Raw genomic sequence first — 22589 nt, 5'->3', positions numbered from 1 at the left:
TGACATGTATTTAAAATGAAGTCTGTAAATTTTTTTAACATACTCATATTTCAAGTAAATGTGGCTTTATTATCCTAAAGAAAATACATTACACGTGACAACACTTTTGTAACTAAAAGACAATAAAAAATAGATGTTCCCATACCAGGAGTGTAAACCAGTTTGCCTGGGTGAAAACCAGGAATCCTAACCACTAGACCACATGGGAAGCAAAATCCTGAACACGCAACAGTACAGTACGATGATAAGTACGGTACAATGATTGGTAGAAGTGAACCACTAAAACTGAAATTTCATTATTAACACATTAGAAATTCAAGCAAACTTTAAGCCATGTATATTTATTCTCAAATAACTTCCACTTTTCTTTTTGCTTCTCTGAAGACATGCAATGGAGAGCGCGCTGGAGTTTTTCAGTCTGGGGAATATTACAAATTAGCACACTGTATTTTGGAATACACATGTAGGGAGGACATCTCTGTTTACAAAACAATGGCACACTTTGTGTGAGAGGGACGTAGCATATCACCATTTTCTCTCTCACTTCCACTGAGTCAGACCACAGATGTCTTCATGCATCTTTGTTCTGGAATTTGGCTGAATTTAAACCTACAATTACATTGTGACACAGTAAAATACACTTTTGTGTGTTTTTGAGATTGTTCTTGCCTTAGTCTCGCATCAGTTTTTACTGAGTAGAGCCGGTTTTGACACCTCTTTTGAGATTGGCAAGCAGCCATTATTCTCTGTTCCACTAACAAGCTTGTTAGTAAATACTGTGTTGAGCTATTGTGGTACTGTAGGGTGACCCTGCGGGCTCGCGGCGCCATCCCCTATGCCAATTTACTCGGCTTCAGCTACCTTACAGCTCGGGCCCACGTGCTCCTTCCAAGCCTCGGGCTTTCCTAGTGCAGCTGTGCTTACTGTCGACATGCGGCACTGATACACTCGGCACCGATCCCGCCTGCATTATAGAAGCTCGACACTGACGCCCACGCCATGTCAGTGTGCTCCACAGGGTCATCAGCTGGTTTTCACCAGTGTGACCAGTGTCCAGCGAAGCTCCCCAGACAGGACAAGCATTCCCCTGTGCCAAATGCCTTGGGCCTGACCATGTAGCCAGGGCACTGGCGGGTGACCTTGATTGCTCTCCGTGCGGGAAGTTCTCAAGGAGAACTAAATGCAGGAGAGCAGCGCTCTCCCCAGTGGAGTCTCTCTCCTATGACCAGGGGAGATTGAGCTCGGTGGTCCAAGGACCTTCACAAAGGTCCATGAAGACCCCTCCCGCTACTGGTTCCAGAGAGCGCCCATGGAACCCTGGGTCCCCCTCTCCCTCTCCACCACTGGTGCAGAGGCGCAGGCACCTCTCACAGGAGGCGAACTGGTCGCCCCCAAGGCGACGCCATTCAAGGGGAGGGTAGGGCAGGCAGGTGGTCGCTGCTAACGTACCGCTCGCCTTCCCCACGTAGACATCAGCGTCCTCCCACAAAGTCACCACAGAAGTGCCCAAGCTTTGGATGTGCTGTCATTTATGGCATCTAGGTCGGACGTGTCTGACCCTGACATGCCAGTTGGATAGGCCACAGCGGGGGACTCCTTACCGCCCCTACCACATGTATCGCAAAGGGAGGAGTTCCGGGCTCTTCTGCAGTGTGCAGCTGCTGCCACGGACGTTCCCTGGCTGATAGGACAGGAGGAGAAAAATATTCCACAACAAGCCCTTCCCTTATGCCAGGATTTTGTGGAGCTAGTGCGCTCATCCTGGAGCAACCCGGCTTCCACCCCTTCAGGCTCCAGAACAGCGGAGTGCCTACTACACACTGCTGGAGCCCAAGAAGCTGGCTTGGGTACGTTCCCCACGATTGGGGACACGGTCACAGTGCTGGCACAAGGTTTCACCTTCACCAGTGGGGACAAGGACCCTACCTGTCCATCCAAGCAGTGCAGGACTATTGATGCCATGCTAAAAAAGGCATATGCGTCAGAGGCATTAACAGTCAGATTGGCCAACACTATGGCTATGCTGGTCCTGTATCAGACGCAGCTGACTGACAGACTACAGGATCGGGTAACAGAGGCAGACACAGGGAAGCTACAACTGCTCAATAGAATAATACAATATGGACTCTGGACTCCTGACCAGTGGGTTGAGGTTCAGTTCACCCAGGTGGGGGACACTGCTGTTGTACCCTTGAGGAAGGTACTTTACTGCTCCAGTAATACATGAATAATTGTATGTAAATAATAATAATAATACTTGCTAAGAAATTACTACTAATAATATTACAATACCAACATATGAGAAAATTACATTGCATAAGGGCATGCGTAAAAGGTCAAACAGCATGTTGAATAAAATAACCGTGCTTTTTTCACTCTTAATTAGATCGTTGAGGTAAAACAATTTATTTTATTGGAAATCTATGATAATATCTATTTAAAGCATCACAGATGCATATTTGATCAAAAGGAACGTAGTCTGTGACTGTAGCTTTAAAGGATAACCGAAAGTTATTCACGCACTGGCAAAGCACACTTTCACTTTCATACTGACACTTCTGTTTCTATTTCGACACAACAAACTGAAACAGATTGAACTGAATGTGTTCATTTTTTCATGTTTTACCTCTGTACTAAACTGCCTGGTTACTCAACTTGTGAAGCTGAAGATATATACCTGCGTTTAAATTGCATAAAATAAGATGTTGTCTTCGTGTGAATCATTTCCAATGTTTTTGCTTGATTGTGCTATTCCTAAGGTTTCAGAAACAGATTCTGAAAATGACAGTTATTCAGATTCCAACTCGGATACTGACTACGAATTCCCAGAACCAACAACGTTTCCAGGAAATGAAAAGTGTGGGGTGTGGAAAAAAAACGTTATGTTATTACCATAACCCTGGTTCCCTGAAATACAGAATGACAACCATTACCATCCGTCCTAACAACCTTTGAAATAGTCTGACCTGTAGATGGACATCCTCTCTGAATAGTATTCATTCATAGCGGGTAACGGCTCCTCTCGTAGCCAATAGTATACATTCAGAGTGGGTAACGGCTCCTCTTGTAACCAATAGTATTCATTCAGGGCGGGTAGCGGCTCCTCTTGTAACCAATAGTATTCATTCAGGGCGGGTAGCGGCTCCACTTGTAGCCAATAGTATTCATTCAGGGCGGGAAACGGCTCCTCTTGTAGCCAATAGTATTCATTCAGGGTGGGTAACGGCTGCTCTTGTAGCCAGTAGTATTCATTCAGACCAGGTAACGGCTCCTTTGTTCTAGCCAATAGTATTCATTCAGAGTGGGTAGCGGCTCCTCTTGTAGCCAATAGTATTCATTCAGGGCGGGTAAAGGCTCCTTTGTTCTAGCCAATAGTATTCATTCAGAGCGGATATACGGTTGTTTTGCTATTAGTCTACTTTTTTTGTGGGGCTGATATAAAATGTCTTTCATTTGAACAGCCTTAAACCGTGTAAGTAGCCTGTTTGTCGTATTTTTAAAACAACTTTAGATCCGATGACAACGATGATCCTTCGGATCCGTTAGAGTGTTCGGTGGAACACAGAGTAATCTCAACTCGTCCAGCGAGATGGAGATTGTATGGCCACAGTTTCAAGTCGGACGTTACTTCCTTGTGCCACGAGGCTGCACCTGAGAGCAGCGATGAGCTGCGTCTACACACGGTGAGCAAAGTTGCTGGAAGCAAATCCCGGAAGCACTTCAGAGGTATTTCTACTCCTGATGATGTTCTGCATGTTACCATTGTTGGGCCTCATGTATTCATGGATTATAAGCGAAAATCAAGCTGTGACAAACATATGGAAACGGCTTTGCATAAATGCACAAGGCCTTGAATGGACAGTAGGCGAGACTGCTAAAGTACAAAAAATGATGAGCGAGCTGTTTAATGTAAAGACTGAAGAACAGTTGCAGCGTTGGACAGAATTATATCAATTTACAGAGGCTATCTGCTCCAGTAATATTCCACTTCATGTCCTTGACAACCCTGCTATGAAAAGCAATCTGGAAAACTCACTAAAAACATTGGGGTTATACCTAGCTTGGGTCAGCTCAGAAAAACGTACTTGCCGAAGCTTTTTGAAAGACATGTAATCATGACAAAAACATGTTATCTGAAAAAAATTCTAGAATTGGAGTCTTTTTTAATAGTGTGTGTTTGTTTGGAGATGGTAAACTTTAAAACTGAGTCAAGCAGTGGTGGAAACAGTTTAGAAATACGGAATTCCTTTTGATAAAGTGACTGCTTTTGTTACAGACAATGCTGAATATATGAACAAAACGTCTCAAAGCACTGTTTGTGAATGCAGTGCACGTAACATGCACTGCACATCTCCTCAACTAAGTGGGTGATACCTGGAGAAAAACATTTGTAAAAGTAAATTAACTGTAAAACATGCGTTTACTGCCTGCCCTGCCTGCAGAGCACAGTTCCGTCAATCACTGCAGGAAAAAGGGAAAGCATTTTTTGGTTGATTTAAAAGATCGCTTTCCAAATGTAATAGCTCTGAGAAGTTTATCAGTGCCAGCCAACAGTGCGGACTGCAAGAGATCATTTTCGTCTTACAAAGATATCTTGTGAGATGACTGTAGTAATTTTTACTCAATTCACCGATGACATAGTGATTTTAGATCACGTGTCACTTAAGTTGTGGTCATCTGATACACTCATAACCCCTCCCCCTTTGCAATAAGGGGCACCAGTTAAGAATACTATCTTAACAATTTAGGAACACTCCCAAAAGAGCTGTTTGATAATTTAGAATTAATGTAAACTAGAGAGTTGGTCAGCTGATTTATCTGAAGGATTTGTGAGAGTTTGGACAACTAGTAGAGTCTCTGATCATCAACACAGTGAAGACACAGTTGTAATAAAATTAATGAAATTTATTAACAATAGATATGCATGAGTAAATACGACGATTAATAATGCTAATAATGAATATGCACCGCTAAAGGATAATAAACTAATAACCCAAAAGGAACGTACTGAATTAAACCAAACAAATAAATGATTTGAACACAGAGTGGATAAATGCAATGCTGTTGAACTGAATGTAGCAATGGGAAAGAATTGTATGGGAATGCTCCTTATGGGAAACCACCTAATGGCTCTGGCGAAATGGTGGTAAATAATGCTTATTTATCATTAAACAAATAATATGCCTATTATTTGTAACAAGCTGATCCCAGGTAACTTATCTAAGCAAGTTAGAAAAACATATGCTGCAGGTATAAACTAATGCCAAGGTCTCTAGAAAGAGGTTTGGTAAGTTTATATTTATGTTCCACACAGTCGGGTGATCAGTCCGGCAATAGAGACGTCTTCCACTGGCGAGGCGTGTAGCGTGCAGTGGGCAGGGTGCAGAGTTGCGATCCAGTAGTCATTGCCATGCTGGGCTGGAGGATGCTGAACTTCGGTTGTGCCAAGAGGGTCCTTAAAGAGTGGACTGGGCAGCTGGGTCAGTTGAATCTTCACAGGGTCGTTTGCAGGCTGGCTGCGTCACTGAGGAGCCATGTGGGACAGGCAATGTCTGCCGATGCAGAGGTCATTTGTGGACTGGGCTGTGCTGCTGGAGGGGCCGTAAGGGTCAGATAAGGTCCCTCAATGCTGGGACCCTTTTTCAGCTAGAGTGCAGCAATAAAGCAATATAAAAGGTTTTGCTCGCAAAAGCTTAACCTCAACTATTTTGTAGCCTCTTTCCTCGTCAGGTCAGAAACTCAGGACGTGTAATGTCTCCTTCTCCGTCGAGCTGGAAACGCAGGACAAGGGTGTGTCTACCCGGGGGACATTTTTATCCCTTTCTGATGAGGAGGAGACTGAAATCTGGTGCCTTTCCGATCCTGGAGTGTGATTGGCCAATGGTGTCTGAAATAGCCACAGTGTTGCCCACCCTCATGTGGAACTCATTTGCATAGCATAAAGCACAGTGTTAAAATAGTGTCTTTAACATTTTACCCATGCATTATTTCTTTACCAAACATCTTTCAAATTATTAAATGCATTGTATGGAACAGATAGAGACCAAACACGATAAGAAATGGTTAAGTCATCGTCCATGCATTCGTTTATCTGTTAATAGGTCTGTCCCGTGAACTGTTGTGTTAACAGTCAATAACCGTTCATGCTTTGCATGAAGATGGAGTGGATGTTTTGCAGTTTATGTTAATTTAAGACATCCAAACCTATAGATCTATAGAATAGATCTCTGTGGCCCTCACTGTTGTGTATCAGGGAGGTCCTGAAGGAATTTATGGCAGTTAGGAATGAGTTTGGAGGGTGCAGAAGGTTCCCCCTTCCTGCCCTGTAAGAGGTGCCTGGCAGTTGTCTTAGCATTTTATCTGATGTTGCTGAGCATTTGTTTAGGTTCATTCACCAATGGTCCAATCACAGTGTGGCACATCTTCTTCCACACCGGCAGTTAGAGAGGGGCCCTGCCATAAACTGGTCCCTGGAATGCCATCTTAACTGATGTTCACCACATGACAGACACTCAATCAAAGAAGACAACCTGGTGATGTACAACAGTAATAAAGGCACGACAGCATCTGTCACTTTTCTAAGCCCTGCCCCTTTGATTTATGACCCTAAGCCCCACGCCTTTCCCACATTTTGATTTATGGCTCTAAAGCCTCGCCCTTTTTCCCACGCTTTTGAGTGATTTATGACCCCGTCCCTTTTCATCCGTCAAAAATAGTCCTCCCCTAAAAAAGGTGCCTGTTGTACCCTATAGACTATTACAAAAAAAAGACAGAATGAAAGAAAGAAAGAAGAGAAAGCAAGTTGTATTGTAGTGCTATATATATATATATATATATATGTATATATATTTAAAAATAAAAATGTTCCAATTACTGTCGACAGGATTTGAACATGTGAGGGTTGGTCACCCGTTAGATCTTAAGTCTAATGCCATGTTTTTGTATTTTAAACAAAACTCCTATTTTTGGGGTGTTTATAAAATACCGTATGAAAATGTCATTTAGAAAAGTGTTAGCCAGTGGAGGACTTCGACCCCCCCACGTCCTCATTGTGGAGAGTGGGTAGAGCACTGGCATGTTTGGACATGTTGTAGGGTATGATGCTATCTAAGGGAAGGGGCGTGTTTCAGGGTTCTAATAAAAAGCAGTTTCTTATTCAAGGTTCATACTGCTTAAAAGAGAAGAACTGGCAGCATAGCTTCCGCAGCATTTGGATATATTTCAGACAGCTCTCGCGATGAGTGGTTTGACTTTAAGTTCCTGAGAATAGGGATGCTGAAGATCCAGAGGCACCGTGGCAATGGTGTGAATCTGAAAAAGTGTGTTTTCTACCTTCTTACGATCTGTCGAACCAGAGTCTTCCTACCACCCCTCCTGCGGAGCCGGAGGTTCCAAACGAACCTGTCTTTATACCGTTGTCTCACGCTCTTCCTACAGAACCCCCGGAGGATCACGATGACCCTGAAAGCCTTTACGGAGTGACCTTCACAAGAATCCTCAAGATTGCCAAGGCCTTCTGGCCTCTCTGCTGGGAGTGATCATAGACTGGGATCTGCAGAAAAATTGTGCCAGTTGCGCTGTGGACCACCCCAGCCAAAGATGTCATAGCTGTCTCTTTGAAGTGGACTACGGTTATTTCAGCAGAAGGTTTGAAGAAATAATAGCTAAAATACACATACCTTGGTTAAAGATTCTGCTTTCTAAGGCTCTTCATCTACTCAATTTTTTTTCTACCTCTAGACAAGATTCAGAAGCTGGTTGAGGATTATTTAATTGAACTGAGACCTGAAACGTACATAAAAGAAAAGCTCAAACAGCTGCAACAGGACCTGGACAAAAGGACTCAAGAAGTGGTTAACAAGATAACTAGATCATTCTATCACAGAAACTTTACAGAATCCCAGGCTCCTCTGACTTATTATGGTGCTTTTGACTTTGAAGATGGGGAACTGCATGACTCGAGACAGAATGCAGAGTTGAGTTGAAGGGCCTTCTGTTTTAACTCGTAGTTGACAAATTGGCTTGCCGGGCCCACTTTAAAAACCCCTTGTCTGTCGATGCAAAACCTTTCACTGAGCTAAAAAGAGCTACGCTTGAAATGCACACCTTGGTGGATCCTAAATATTGGGGTGAAATGATTGCTGATTCTGTAAAATGTGAAATACCTTTAAATGTTTTTCTAACGTCACTGATCCCTGAAATGTTTTACACTGTCTACCCCTGTAAATGGGAGTATTTACTTGTGTTGTATACATACGTGTCTGAAGCCTGTCTTTATCATCTCGTCAATGGTCTGAATACAGATATCTCTAGAGCTGTAAAAGATACTGTATCTTGTTTAATGCATTACTATGAAAGGGAATGTCGCCTGTTTATGCATTGTTTAGAGTATCCAATTATAATTGTTAATCTGTAAACTGGGTGAATAAACCCTTTTGTATTTTACAATTGCGCATTTGTTTGACTTTTTTTCTGAAGGGATGACTCTTAAGCAAATGAAACAAATTTACTATGATGTTTCAAATCCAGGGGAGTTTGGAGGTCGACAGTCTCTACAGAGAGTTCTTAGGGAGGAGGGGTGTAGGGTTAGTGATAAGGATTTAGCTGAATGGTTATCTGAACAAGACAATTACACCTCTAGAATAAACTTTAAAAGAAACATATTTGTATCTAATATTGATGATCAATGGCAGGCTGATTTAGTAGATATGTCTAGTCTGTCAAATAAAAATAACAGCAACAAGTTTGTTAACATGCATAGATGTTTTATCCAAATTTGCATAGGTTCAACCTCTAAAAAACAAAACAGCGGGGTGTGTGACAAAGGCTTTCAAGAAAAACCTGAAAAGCAGTCATTCACCCAAAAAGTTGCAAACTGATAAAGGTCAAGAATTTTTAAACAAGTCCTTTTCAAAACTTGTTAAAAAAATATAGTGCACTTTACAACTGGTAATGAATTAAAAGCCTCTGTTGTTGAAAGGTATAATAGGACTCTAAAGACTAAAATGTGGAAATATTTTACAGCCTTCAACACTCATAGAATATAGCCATAGAAGCTGGCATGGCGTAAAAAATAAAAGAAAGAAAGAAAGAAACAAATCAACACTCATAAGTATTTAGATAAGCTAAAAGAAATGGTTCACACTTATAATCATTCTTACCATAGAAGTATTAAAATGAAACCTTCGGAAGTTAATGAAGACAGTTCCTTTAAAGTTTAAGAATCTATATACTCAGGAATTTCCATACAAACCACCTAAATTAAAGTTTCAAGTTGGAGATGCTGTTAAAGTATCAAAACTAAGGGCCCCCTTTATAAAAGGTTATGAGCAGACATACACGTATGACGTTTTTAATACAAACAATTGCCTAGGAAACCCCCTGTATACAGGCTGAAGGATTACGACGGAGAGAAAATAAATGGGACCTTCTACGAGCTTGAATTACAGAAGATAAAAGGGTCGGTAGAGAAAATCTTAGCCAAGAAAAAAAGAAAAAGGTAAAAGGTATTGTCTTATAAAGTGGCGGGTTGGCTGGACAAATTTAATGGCTGGATCGAGGCTAAGCAGTTGCAGAATATTAAGGGGACTCCATCATTGTAGATTTCATTACACCGAGGCTCCTGACAAGATGGATGAAACCTCCTTTTATGTGACTCTACCCAGTAACGCCTCAAAGGATATATTTCCAAAGAACACTATAGCCAGGGGGCCTAGGTAGCTCAGTGGTAAAAGACGCTGGCTACCACCCATGGAGTTCACTAGTTCAAATCCCAGGGTGTGCTGAGTGACTCCAGCTGGGTCTCCTAAGCAACCAAATTGGCCCGGTTGCTAGGGAGGGTAGAGTCACTTGGGGTAACCTCCTTGTGGTCGCTATAATGTGGTTCGTTCTCAGTGGGGCACATGGTGAGTTGAGCACAGATGCCACGGTGGATGGCATGAAGCCTCCACGCACTATGTCTCTATGGCAACGCACTCAACAAGTCACATGATAAGATGCGTGGGTTGATGGTCTCAGACACGGAGGCAACTGGGATTCATCCACCACCACCCAGATTGAGGCAAATCACTATGCAACCACAATAATTTAAAAAGTGCACTGGGAATAAAAAAATATAAAAAAACACTATAGCCAATTTTACTATACAGTTATCAAAGCCTGTGAATGGGAAGTTGGATAAGCAGAGATCCAATACCCTTATACGTGGGAAAATATAAGTGATGCAGAGAATAGATTGTTTTACCCGTAATATAGATATGTAGGCCTTGTTGACCCCTCTCCAAACATAGTGCTTATGGTTGTGACCATAAAGCTCTATTTTAGTCTCGTCACTCCAAATTACAGTGTGCCAGAAGCTGTGAGGCATGTCAAGGTGTTGTCGGGCATATTGTAACCGGGCTTTTTTGTGGCATTTGCACAGTAAAGGCTTCTTTCTGGCAACTTGACCATTTTTGTTCAAGTATCGTCATATTGTGCTTCTTGAAACAACCACACCGTCTTTTTCCAGAGCAGCCTGTATTTCTCCTGAGGTTACCTGTGGGTTTTTCTTTGTATCCCGAACAATTCTTCTGGCAGTTGTGGCTGAAATCTTTCTTGGTCTACCTGACCCTGGCTTGGTATCAAGAGATCCCCAAATTTTCCACTTCTTAATAAGTGATTGAACAGTACTGAGTGGCATTTTCAAGGCTTTGGATATCTTTTTATATCCTTTTCCATCTTTATAAAGTTCCATTACCTTGTTATGCAGGTCTTTTGACAGTTCTTTTCTGCTCCCCATGGCTCAGTATCTAGCTTGCTAAGTGCATCCACGTGAGAGCTAACAAACTCATTGAGTGTTTATACACAGACACTAATTGCAATTTAAAAAGCCACAGGTGTGGGAAATTAACCTTTATTGCCATTTAAGCCTGTGTGTGTCACCTTGTGTGTCTGTAACAAGGCCAAACATTCAAGGATATGTAAACTTTTGATCAGGGCCATTTGGGTGATTTCTGTTATCATTATGATTTAAAAAGGAGCCAAACAACTATGTGATAATAAATGGCTTCATATGATCACTATCCTTAAATAAAAGACAGTGTTTTTGCATGATCAGTCACATTTTCAAAATCAGTGCCAAAATTTCACAATTTCTACCAGGGTACGCAAACTTTTGAGCACAACTGTAGATGGGAGTGTATGTGTGGCCATTCCTAGTCCTCCGGTAGTCCACAGTCAGCTCCTTGGTCTTCTGGGTGTTGAGTGTGAGATTGTTGTTGGCACACCACACTGCCAGGTGCTGTACCTCTTCCCTGTAGGCCATCTCATAGTCGCCGCTGATCAGGCCTACCACCGTGGTGTCATCTGTGAACTTGATTATGGAATTTGAGCCATGCTCAGGTATGCAGTCGTGGGTGAAGAGGGAGTAGAGGATTGGACTCAGCACACAGCCCTGTGGTGCACCAGTGTTCAAAATGAGGGTGGAAGAGTTGTGGTTGCTGATCCTAACAGACTGTGGTCTGTTAGAGAAAAAGTCCAAGTCCAACACTTGGCGATGATGGGAGTAAGACCAATGGGGCGGAAATCATTGAGGGCCACTGCAGCAGCATGTTTTGGTACTGGTACAATGGTGGCTGTTTTGAAGCAGGTGGGGACGATGGCCTGGGCCAAGGAGAGGTTGAAAATGTTGTTGAAGACGTCAGCCAGCTGTTCTGCGCAGGCCCTGAGCACTCGGCCAGGGATGCCATCAGGGCCAGCAACTTTATGTGCATTCACTCTGCTCAGGGTGGAGCACACTTCACTGGTGTTAAAACCAAGTGAGAGAGGAATATATTAATTCTTTGTGTTATTTGTGAAATGCTGAAGTCCCTCACACCTGTATGTGAATGTTACTCTGGCAGTAATCATTTATCAGTGTCATGCAGCCTATTTTATTAAGTGGTGTGCTGAATGGGGTGCCAAATATTGACAAGACCCACATCATGACAACAAGGCGACTTTAGTGCATTGTAAGGGGTCAATCTCACCTACATTTGTAAACTTCTGTTTTGAATCGAATACATGCTTCTTTTAAAATCTCAACATCGTTCTTACAGTAAAACACCATCTCCTTTATGAAATCAAACACTCCATCCTTAACGGTCACATACCATGCATAAAAATCCTCACGGCCTTTGGCCATCATCTGGTGAATACCGGAGTACTTAGGATCCGGGTACAGTCCTACATAGGTCTGGTTTTCAGCAGTATTGAAGAAATGTGGGAAATACCCTTTAGAGGCCTCAAATCCCGTCGCTTTAGGCATAGCGCTCAGACGCATAGGTAAAAAGTTCAAAGAATCAATATACCTCATATTGAACGTTTTGTCAATGAAACACATCAGTTTGCTGCCCTGAGATAATATCTGAGGGGTAATGGCAATGTGTACTAGATGATTCATGAGCAGCTAACCATATTAACCTTTTCAGTTATGCGCTATAAAAGTATAGTGCTTATACTTGTAATTACGGTATCTCTGAAAGAATGCCTTCACACAATCCTCTCCATCCAAAGACCATTCGACACCATCCAAACGGATGCAATGCAGATAATTGGGTACATGAACACCATCCTCCTGTCTACATTCAAAATCATAGAAGACATAATTCGTAGACACTTCAGGGGCCCTGAGAGGAGTTATGAATTGCTTTTTTTTTGGGTTTATCAGGGTTGATAGTGACTAACCTACAACAAGCTTCACACATTTTCAAAGGTATCAAAGTGTGAAAACCTCAGATCTAAAGTAACAGTGGAAGGGGTCCAAGCAGATTTATGAGAATCATAACAAGATTGTGAAGGACAATTTCTATGACACTCATCACATTTAACTTTACCCCGAGGATCCGGAACACAGTGTTTATATATATATATATATATATATATACACACACACACAGAGAGAGAGAGAGAGAGAGAGAGAGAGAGAGAGACATTAAAAACTCTGGAAAAAAAAAAAAAAAGGTTCTACTAAAGCCTCTAACTCCGCCACTACAATACATTCTTGACTGGGGGTACACATTATCGACCAGGAAATGGAATGAATCATCAGCTGCTGAAGCCTCAGAGGAATATTTAGCTGTCAAAATAAATAAATAAAATAAGTTGAAAGGGCCTTTAGAAAAAATAAATAAATAAAAAGATTTACTAATATCGCTGATAATTTCTGAAAATATTTCATAATCTTGGGAGGCTGTACAGAGAGAACCGGTCAGGAAATCACACGATGCAGCTGAGAAATCTGAAGGTGATTGTGTTATAAGAAAAGTGTTAAAATAGAAAGAAAGAAAGAAATATAGGATTTAAAATGTTCACAATATTGAGATATCTGTAAGGGGCTTAAGAAGTGTAATTTGAAAAATCCCTCCGACTGTTACAAGTATTTCAATTGAAAAAAGAGCATCGGACATCTTGGGGTGGTCATAATATAACACTTCAAAACAAAGAGATTCAATAAGCACTAATCCATTTAAATAACCTTTATAAACTATAAACATCTTTTTTAGATATTTATTTGTCAATATTATAATATTAAAAAACCTGGGTCTTCAAAAAGCACAAGTGCTCACACACACACACACACACGCACACCCCGTAAAAAACAAAACAAAAAAAAGTAGGACCCAGAGATTTCAAACGGGGCTTCAAAAAGCACATACCCACTCGCACATGTAAGCGTAAGAGCACACACCCCTAGAGTACGGCTCAGAGATTCGAACAGGGATACCCGATGTAAAAACGTTTAAACAGCTCTTATAAAAAAGAAAAGCGTTTTTTAGACTATTATTTAACATGTGTATATATAACACTCTGCCAGAGATTCAAACAGAGTCATTCAGAACACACATAGTACCCGTAACAAAAAATAACAAAACAAAAACAGCATTTTTAACATCTCGCGATCTAAAGTATTTAAGACACACAATCTTATATCTAAATAGACGGACGAGCGAGTACTAAGTAGCCAAAAACAATTTTTAAACATCAGACAACAAACTGTATTAAACAAGCACATTTGATACAATTTAAAAATAAGCACACTTACCTAAATTGTTGTCGAAGTAATCCATTATATTTTAGAGAGTACAAAGCACACAATATTTTCCAACGCAGATCAGGCAGTCAGGTGAGTTGTATAGTTTGATCCAAAATGAAGTTTTCTCAGATAATGCTTCCTGCAAGGTTTAAATACTGTTACCTGAAGGAGGCATAAATAGATAAGCCATTAAACAACCCTTACAGCTTTTGATTCTTTGTTTCAAAGAGATGTCTACCCCATTTGCATACAGTACAGCATAACTATCAATTAGACGTTACCTTGTTACAGAGTCCTGTAGGTAACAAAAATACTTTATTCATATTAAAACATTAGTTTTCGCTTTCAAACATGCTTTTTTTACAATATATATATTTTTAAATAATTAGAAACCGATGCTGGTATATTAAAAAGGAGCTACAGACAGAAGTATGTGGTAATGCTAATCCTACCTCATTTATACAGTTTAACAGAAAAAGAGGATTCTTAGTCCTAAACACGTCATGTGTGGTGTTAAAATAACCCCATTAAGTCAAATAATATTGTGTTAACATTTATCAGTGTCTAAAATACATTTGAAACTGTTTTTTTAGAGGACCTTACACATATCCAGGTCGTAGCCCCTGCAATATTCAATTCAACTAGATGGCAGTAGGTGGCATGATTAATACTGCAGCATTTATACCGTTTTTTAACAGAAAAAATATTGTTCTTATACCTAACCACATCTTGTATGGTCTTAAAATAAACACATTAAGACAAAGAACATAGTGGCACTCTTTTTTTTAGGGTTCTCTGTAATGTTAATAGAAACCAGTATGCAAAACGGCATTATGGGTAGTCTCCTAAAAAACCCTAAATCCTTTACAATTAAGCCTGTGTTAACCTTTATTGTATTCAAAAACAACTTTAAATTGTTTTTTAGAACACGTTGTAATATTAAAATCAACCAGATGGAAACGTGTATTATGGAATTGACACAGCTACCTACCACGGCCTGGAAATCCAAACGAAATGTAGGGCCCGGCACATTTGAGGCTTGCCATTATGGGTTAATTTTCTGTGTAATATGTGTATAATATACTGATTATGAGACTCTTTCATATGTTTATGGACTCTCTGTATGTTAATGACCCCGGTTATTGTTACGGAGAGTCTCGAACATTGTAAAAAAAAACAAAAAAAACAATGCACTTCAATACTACATGCTTTCTCTTCTTTCTTTCTTTCTTTCTGTCTTTTCTTTGTAATAGTCTATAAACTAAGGATACAACAGGCGCCATTTTTAGGGGAGGGCTAGTTTTGACGGACGTCCGGTAAAAAGGGACGGGGTTATAAATCATTCAAAAGCCTGGGGGAAAAGGGAGGAGCTTAAGGGCCATAAATCAAAGCATGGGGAAAGGGGGAGGGTCTTAAGGGTCATAAATCACTCAGAGGCGTGGAGAGGGGCAGGACTTCAGGTCATAAATCAGCCAATAGGGGCGGGGTTTAGTGTCATAAATCGATCAAATGATGTGAAAGGGGCGGGTCTTAGGGTCATATATCAATCAAAGGGTCGGGGCTTAGAAAAGTGACAGACGCTGTCGTGCCTTTATTACTTAAAACGTTCTTTTTCAGAACCGAGGAAAGCTCTAACTGTATGTAAATGGACATTTTACACTCGACAATAATTCTTGTCAGTAAACTATATTATAACGTTTAAGAGGTAATTTAAAATCGTCTTTGATGCAGCGAAAAGAGTATTGCATGTGTACATTTTTGTGATTTATTGTTTATTGCCTGTGACCAGTCTGTGATTTTTGCTATAATTCCCCATGCCAAAATCGTAGCCTTATGGGATATCGAACTTTCTTAAAGTGATGGTGGTTTTTTTTTTTTTATATTTGTCAGTAGGTTATTCCTTCTACCCCAGAAGCAGCCTGTCGCCATTAATACTGGCACTGTCATTTTCAGTTCACGTGTGCGTCAAGGTTTTTGGTCCAGGCCCAAGTGGCAGGCATGAGTTCATACATTTCTTTAACAGCACTGCAGCCATCAACGCATTGGTGATTACAGGAAATATAGTCTTTGGATAAAAAAAGTAGCCTATGCACAGTGTCTTTTTATTTTCTTCCGTAAGATTTTTGTCTAAAATAAAGTGGAAAACCATGGCTAAAATAAACAAAGTCTGACTTAAAATACCTACTATTCTAGGTATTGCATTTTGTTATCTACACAGATTTATACTTTGTGGGGACAGCTTGGCATGCTTTCATTACTGTGCTGTTTGAGTACTGTGTGGACGCAGTATGGAAATAAAATTCCTGGAAATGAGGTAACATTAGTAATTTATCAGACAGTCTTTGATTCTGTGTTTTTTTTTCCTATTTTTTTTTTTATCCGTGTCTAAGGTACAGATTGATGCATAATTACGAGAGAGAGATTGAGGGAGTGTTGTGGTTTGGGGGAATCACATTGTTGTCGTAAGGACATTGACCACCTGTTGGAAACCTGTCGCCCACCAGTACTGGTACACATACAGTACCACAGGTAGAAATCCAATGGTCTAACCTGTCCTATCCATTGACCTGCTGCTATTAAATTGGCATAGACTGGAAGGCCATCACCTTTAAAGTTTAGGCAGCCCCTCAGTTGGAACAAAAACCAGCAGAACACAGACAGACAAGATTACAGTGACAGAAATAACAAAGCTAATATGAGGCCCAACCATTTTAACAAGGCCTCCATTAAAAAAAAAAAAAAAAACTTATGGAACCAATGGGCCTCTTTAGTGTGACGTCACATCCGTTCCTGTGTTGCTCTAAACAAGCAGGCGAGTCGGTGGTAAAAGTCATGAGTCCGTTTTGAAACCTCTGTGTATTAAATGATGAGGCCTTTTTATAAAATAATATAAACCATAAAAGAGTAAACAGTATGGTAGTGTTGTGTTGTGTGGTAGTGAAACTGCAGTTTCTTCAGTCGAGTTTCAGTATTGCTGATTCCTAAGTGGGAAGATATGCCGGCTTGTAGGAAACTATCCGAATAATAGGCTACTAATAAAAAATAAACACTGCAATTTGTGTATAGACTTGTCATTTGATCATGTTCATTGTTATTATATTACTGCCTACTACAAATATTTCCTTTTACAATGGCGCTGAGTGGTTATAGTCAACCTATAGAGCATGCGCTTTAATAATTTTTTTCTGTTAGCACGAATGATCTGCAAACCAGAAAATCTAGAGTTGACTGCATATGGCTTATGGGAATGTTCACAGCCTTCAAAAAAAAAAAAAAAATCATTCCAACAGTGAGTTTGCAGAAAACACTTTGAGTATTGAGGCCATCAAAATGAGGAGATCTGTTCTTTAAACCTCTTTGATTTGAGCACTTTTAATCAACTTTTATTCTTTTAATCATTTTTCTTTTATTCTTTTTCTATAGCAGCTACTAAGCAGAGCCGCCCCCCTGTTTGATGCTGTGGACATTGTAAGGATGGAATCTGTCACGATAAAAGAGGAGCTCCTTGAAAATGAAATGGCCCCCATTAGACTGGAGTTCTCTGGACTGGTTTCCCTCCCCATTAAACAGGAGCTCTGTGAGATCATACCATGTGACAGCAATAAGCCAAAGGTGTCTGCTGGGATTAAAGCTGAGTGCAATGAATTGGAGATCCCCCAGACAGAAGAACCAGATCCCATGAAAGAAGCAGTGCTGGAAGTGGTATGTAATAAACTGGAGCAGCCCCTGAAAGTGCAGTTTGAACACTCAGAACCAGGGAGGGAAGAATGTGAGGACTTTGAAGTTCTCCCCCGTGGGCAGGGTCCTGTACGCCTGCGGGAGTGTAGCGTGGTGCTGGAGAGAATCTGCGTGAGAGAGCTAGGAGCTGCAAAGGAAGTCTCTCCCAACAGCTTGCAAGGAGGTGGAGAGGAAGATAAGGGGAGCTCTTATTCAGAGGGCAGTCCAGCAGGTGAGTGACTCCCTTGAGCTGTGACATTGTTATTCTACACTGTGTGAGTGATATTATCCACTGTGGCACTACAGAGAGAGAGGCACAGAGCAGATTACTAGGGGTCTGATTTTCACTCCAACCTGTTCAAAAATACTCGCTTCCAGTAGAGAACTTAAAGGGGAACTGAAGTTGTTGTGTTACATGTTCCCATATGTTTGAGTTAGATGTGTGTGTATTTTATTTATTATTATTTTTTTTTTATCTACCATTGAACAGTTTGTTTTACCTAAGAGTATACAAATTTGGTTTTCAAGATCCAGAATGCTTACTGAGCCAAAATATTATTGGGAATATAACAGGTAAAACCTCTTCATCATGCCTCAAAAAAGGTAAAAACACACCAGTCAAAAAATCAAGATCATAGAACTTATTTATGAAATTCTTTCAGATCCTAGTTCCTGAGTGTTTTGACTATTTTTGTTACTTTTCAAGTAGGAGGCCAGTAAATGTCACTTTTGAGAACATTTCTAAAGAAAAAAGTATTTGTGAATTTAAAAAGCTTTTTTCAAGCATTCAAACTGGGTTGTTATAGGTTATACTTAATCATATAGTTAAATGATGTATCTTAATGATCCTCAGGCTCTCAGCCTATAGAAAGGTATAATAAAGTCATGTCAGTTGGCCCTCAAAATGAATAGAATTCTCAGTCTGAAAAGTGTTAATACAGGTTTGACTGTATTACGATTGTCTGACTTAGTCATCTGCAGTTTTTAATTGGATATCTGAATAAGATGCTCTGCTGTAAAGTTTCATGTATCTCGCAGGTAGCATCAGATATGTGCTACATTAACAGCTTGCTTTAACCCTATGTCGCCTTTGGGGGAATGACCATAATTGAGCATGCATACGACAGCTTTCTGTTTTTAGTGCTTGTAGTTCAATAACCATAAATCACAAATTAAAACCCAAAACATCAAACATCAACAGAAAAGTAATAAGTACACCTTTCCAATGATGTCATCATATGTTTTGTTGTGGGATGTATTCTAGATTTCTTTCTTACAAACCACCCTGCCAAGAAATATTGAAAAATGTATCATAATAAATAATATTTCTGAAACATGCACATTTTTCCAAGCAGTGTAGAAAAGAGTATATGGGAGCCGTGCAATTTTATGAAAATGTCAATTGAAAAAGCTTGTAAAGTCAAAATGGTGGATGTAGAACTGAATGTGAAACTGAAGACAACTGACTACTGTTCTACAGAATGTATTTTAAACTACAAGGGGGTTTGTGGCAATGTTGCCCCCCCTGTGTGGACTACGCTACAGTGTTGTGTTTGCATCTGTGCAAAACCCAACATAGAATAAGCTCATGAAACCAACGAGGAAGATACAATTGCTGCGTTTCTCTATTAAAACAGTCTCTCTGACTTTCTCTCCTGTTTGTATTTTCCAGGTTCCAGACCAGCAGCTAAAGTGAGGGCATGCGGTGGAGAACATTCTGACTGTGGGAACAATGTTGCCCAGTTAGGAGATTTTAAAATACTCCAGCGAACTCCCAGAGGAAAGAAACTGTATCACTGTTCTGACTGCGGGAAAAGTTTCAGTTGGGCAAATTCCCTTGTAATACACAAGCGAACTCACACAGGAGAGAAACCACATTGCTGCACTAACTGTGGGAAGAGTTTCAGTCGGTTACATTCCCTTATAGTACACCAGCGAACTCACACAGGAGAAAAACCATATCACTGTTCTCACTGTGGGAAGAGTTTCAGTCAGCAAGCACACCTTGTTTCACATGAGCGAATTCACACAGGAGAGAAACCGTATTGCTGCTCTGACTGTGGGAAGAGTTTTAGTAACTCAGGACACCTTGTTTCACACCAGCGAATTCACACAGGAGAGAAACCGTATTGCTGCTCTGACTGTGGGAAGAGTTTTAGTAACTCAGGACACCTTGTTTCACACCAGCGTGTTCACACAGGAGAGAAACCGTATTGCTGCTCTGACTGTGGGAAGAGTTTCAGTCGGTCAGAACACCTTGTTTCACACCAGCGAATTCACACAGGAGAGAAACCTTATCATTGTTTTAACTGTGGCAAGAGTTTCAGGGTGTCAGGAGACCTTATTTTACACCAGCGAATTCACACAGGAGAGAAACCTTATCATTGTTTTGACTGTGGGAAGAGTTTCAGGGAGTCAGGAGCCCTTTTAACACACCAGCGAATTCACACAGGAGAGAAACCTTATCATTGTTTTGACTGTGGCAAGAGTTTCAGGGTGTCAGGAGACCTTATTTTACACCAGCGAATTCACACAGGAGAGAAACCTTATCATTGTTTTGACTGTGGGAAGAGTTTCAGGGAGTCAGGATCTCTTGTAAAACACCGGAGAATTCACACAGGAGAGAAACCGCATTGCTGCACTGTCTGTGGAAAGGGTTTCTGTCAGTCAGGAGAACTTGTTTTACACCAGAGAATTCATACAGGAGAGAAACCGTATCACTGCTCTGACTGCGGGAAGAGTTTCAGTCAGTCAGGATCTCTCGTTTCACACCAGCGAATTCACACAGGAGAGAAACCATATCACTGCTCTGACTGTGGGAAGAGTTTCAGGGACTCGGGAGACCTTGGAAAACACCAGAGAATTCACACAGGAGAGAAACCGTTTTGCTGCTCTGACTGCGGGAAGAGTTTCAGGCTGTCAGGACACCTTGTTTCACACAAGCAAAGTCACACAGGAGACAAAAAAACAAACAAACAAACATGACATTTCAGTGACTTTCCTGCATTAAAAAGCAAGCCGAGGAGACCGACAGACACGCTTCCAGAAAACCTTTCATTAAATGTAGTCGCTTTTTGAACCTGAACTCCCATTTTGTTGTAATAAATAATAGATGGCTTATAGAATTCTTTTATTTTTTATTTTTTGTTATTTGTATTTTGTTCTGATTAACAGATCAATTAAGTAATGAATTGTATATGTGCACATTCATGTAGATTCTCAATATGTGCACCTTCATGTAGATTCTCAATATGTGCATCTTTATATAGATTTTCAGTATGTGCATCTTTATTTAGATTCTCAATATATGCATCTTTATATAGATTTTTAGGTTTTGTTTTTTTTTACAGATACTAATATCCATGTATTATGAATAAATAACGTGTTTAAGTGTTGTAATTTGTATTCATTTTCTGAAGAACAAGTCCATGAATATTAATGATAGTACATTACAATGTTGAATATCTAACCCACTGTGGACTGGGGCATAGAAGAAAAATGTGAAAGTTGGGTCTGTGAACATCTATAGAAAATACCTACTTATGCAGCTTGTATAAATGTTAAGTGGACAAAACCAACGCAAAACTGGTTTAAACAACATTTTGCACTTCAAAAAAATCTAACAAATGTAAACCAGAGTAATTACGAATACAGTACTGTATATTGTTATGCAGTTTACTGTACAAGCCATCTCCACACAGTATTGTACATTGCAGAATGATTACCCCCTGAATTAAATATATGAAAATTCATCAATAAAGGGGAAAGGGCAAAGCCCTTTAAGATAATTAGATCCACAATAAATACACTTTAGAAAAAAAGGAATGTCCTCCAATTTATTTGGCAAATAATAATTATTACTGTTTGTGACAGAGATCGAACGATACTTGGTGTTAGATCTCCTTCCCAAACTCTGAGGGCACGATGTAAAAGGAAGTTGGTCATTTAAGAAGGGGACTGGGCTACAGCACCCAAGCTCAGTGACTTAGAAGGGAGATGGCGTGGCATCCAAGGATTGGAGGAGCGGATGTGCTCGTTAACCTGGGGTCATGAGCGAGGGTATAAATAGGGGGCATAGTGAAAGTGATCTTTTCCTTTGTATATGGTTAGCAACAGCCTAGAAGGAGTTCCCGTTATTTGTGATAGAAACCATGAGTGTTTGTTAGTTTTGTCTTGTAACGCTGTTGTATTGTCTGTTTCAAGATTACCAACACGATCCAGAGCTGCAGCTGCAGGCTCCCAGATCTCACTTTTCACTGATGAACTGTCTTTACACCACGAACATGTCATTCACGCATTGTAGAATCTGTGTTTTTGTTTTGTGTGGGTCACAAAAGTCTGGATTTTTGGTTTCGGGTCAAACCCGTTGGGTTTACAAACAAGTGATACACGTCGCTGTACCAGTTCCATCGTCATTATTGTTTACAGGTTTGGCCATAAGGCACTGGACATTCTAATCAGTAATAAACACCCTTGAACCTGTGAATCAATCGTCTGTGTGATTATTCCACTGCACCACCTGCACGTACTCACCACTTTGCCACACCGTTAACCCTTTAATGCCTGGGCCCAAAATTCTGAAAATTCCATTTTGTGGCAGAATATGATATTCATATCCATATTCACATTACATTCATATCCATATAACATCACACACCTAAACTGTATATACCATATTGAAGTGAAGAACTAGGGCTTTCAAATGATAGAAATATATGTATGATTATTTAAGGCTAATCATCCTTTATCAATAAGATTTCACACAGCAATTTTTACAAAAATCTTCTTCGGCCACCATACTTCATCAGACAACTGCATTTTC

The 22589-nt window shown here is 40.4% G+C and overlaps 1 protein-coding gene across 4 annotated transcripts in view; it reads left to right on the top strand.

Annotated features, from left to right (window-relative positions):
* Positions 1–22245, top strand: part of LOC127439453 (zinc finger protein 883-like) — an 80817-nt gene extending 58572 nt beyond the window's left edge. For 2 of the 4 annotated variants that reach the window (XM_051695658.1, XM_051695659.1), the window contains 2 exons: positions 17474–17999; positions 19440–22245. In XM_051695658.1, coding sequence (XP_051551618.1) covers positions 17474–17999; positions 19440–20752 — 1839 coding nt within the window. In that variant the 3' untranslated portion in view covers positions 20753–22245. Of the gene's footprint in view, positions 1–7437; positions 7648–7740; positions 8421–15727; positions 16580–17473; positions 18000–19439 lie in introns of those variants that run through there. The other 2 variants (XM_051695660.1, XR_007896945.1) reach the window with 2 other exon arrangements.
* The last annotated feature ends 344 nt before the right edge of the window (positions 22246–22589 follow it).

This window comes from Myxocyprinus asiaticus, unplaced genomic scaffold, assembly GCF_019703515.2.
Source record: "Myxocyprinus asiaticus isolate MX2 ecotype Aquarium Trade unplaced genomic scaffold, UBuf_Myxa_2 HiC_scaffold_52, whole genome shotgun sequence".
NCBI lineage: Eukaryota > Metazoa > Chordata > Actinopteri > Cypriniformes > Catostomidae > Myxocyprinus > Myxocyprinus asiaticus.
Note: the sequence above shows the minus strand (reverse complement) of the source record. Positions and strands in the feature narration are given on the sequence as shown.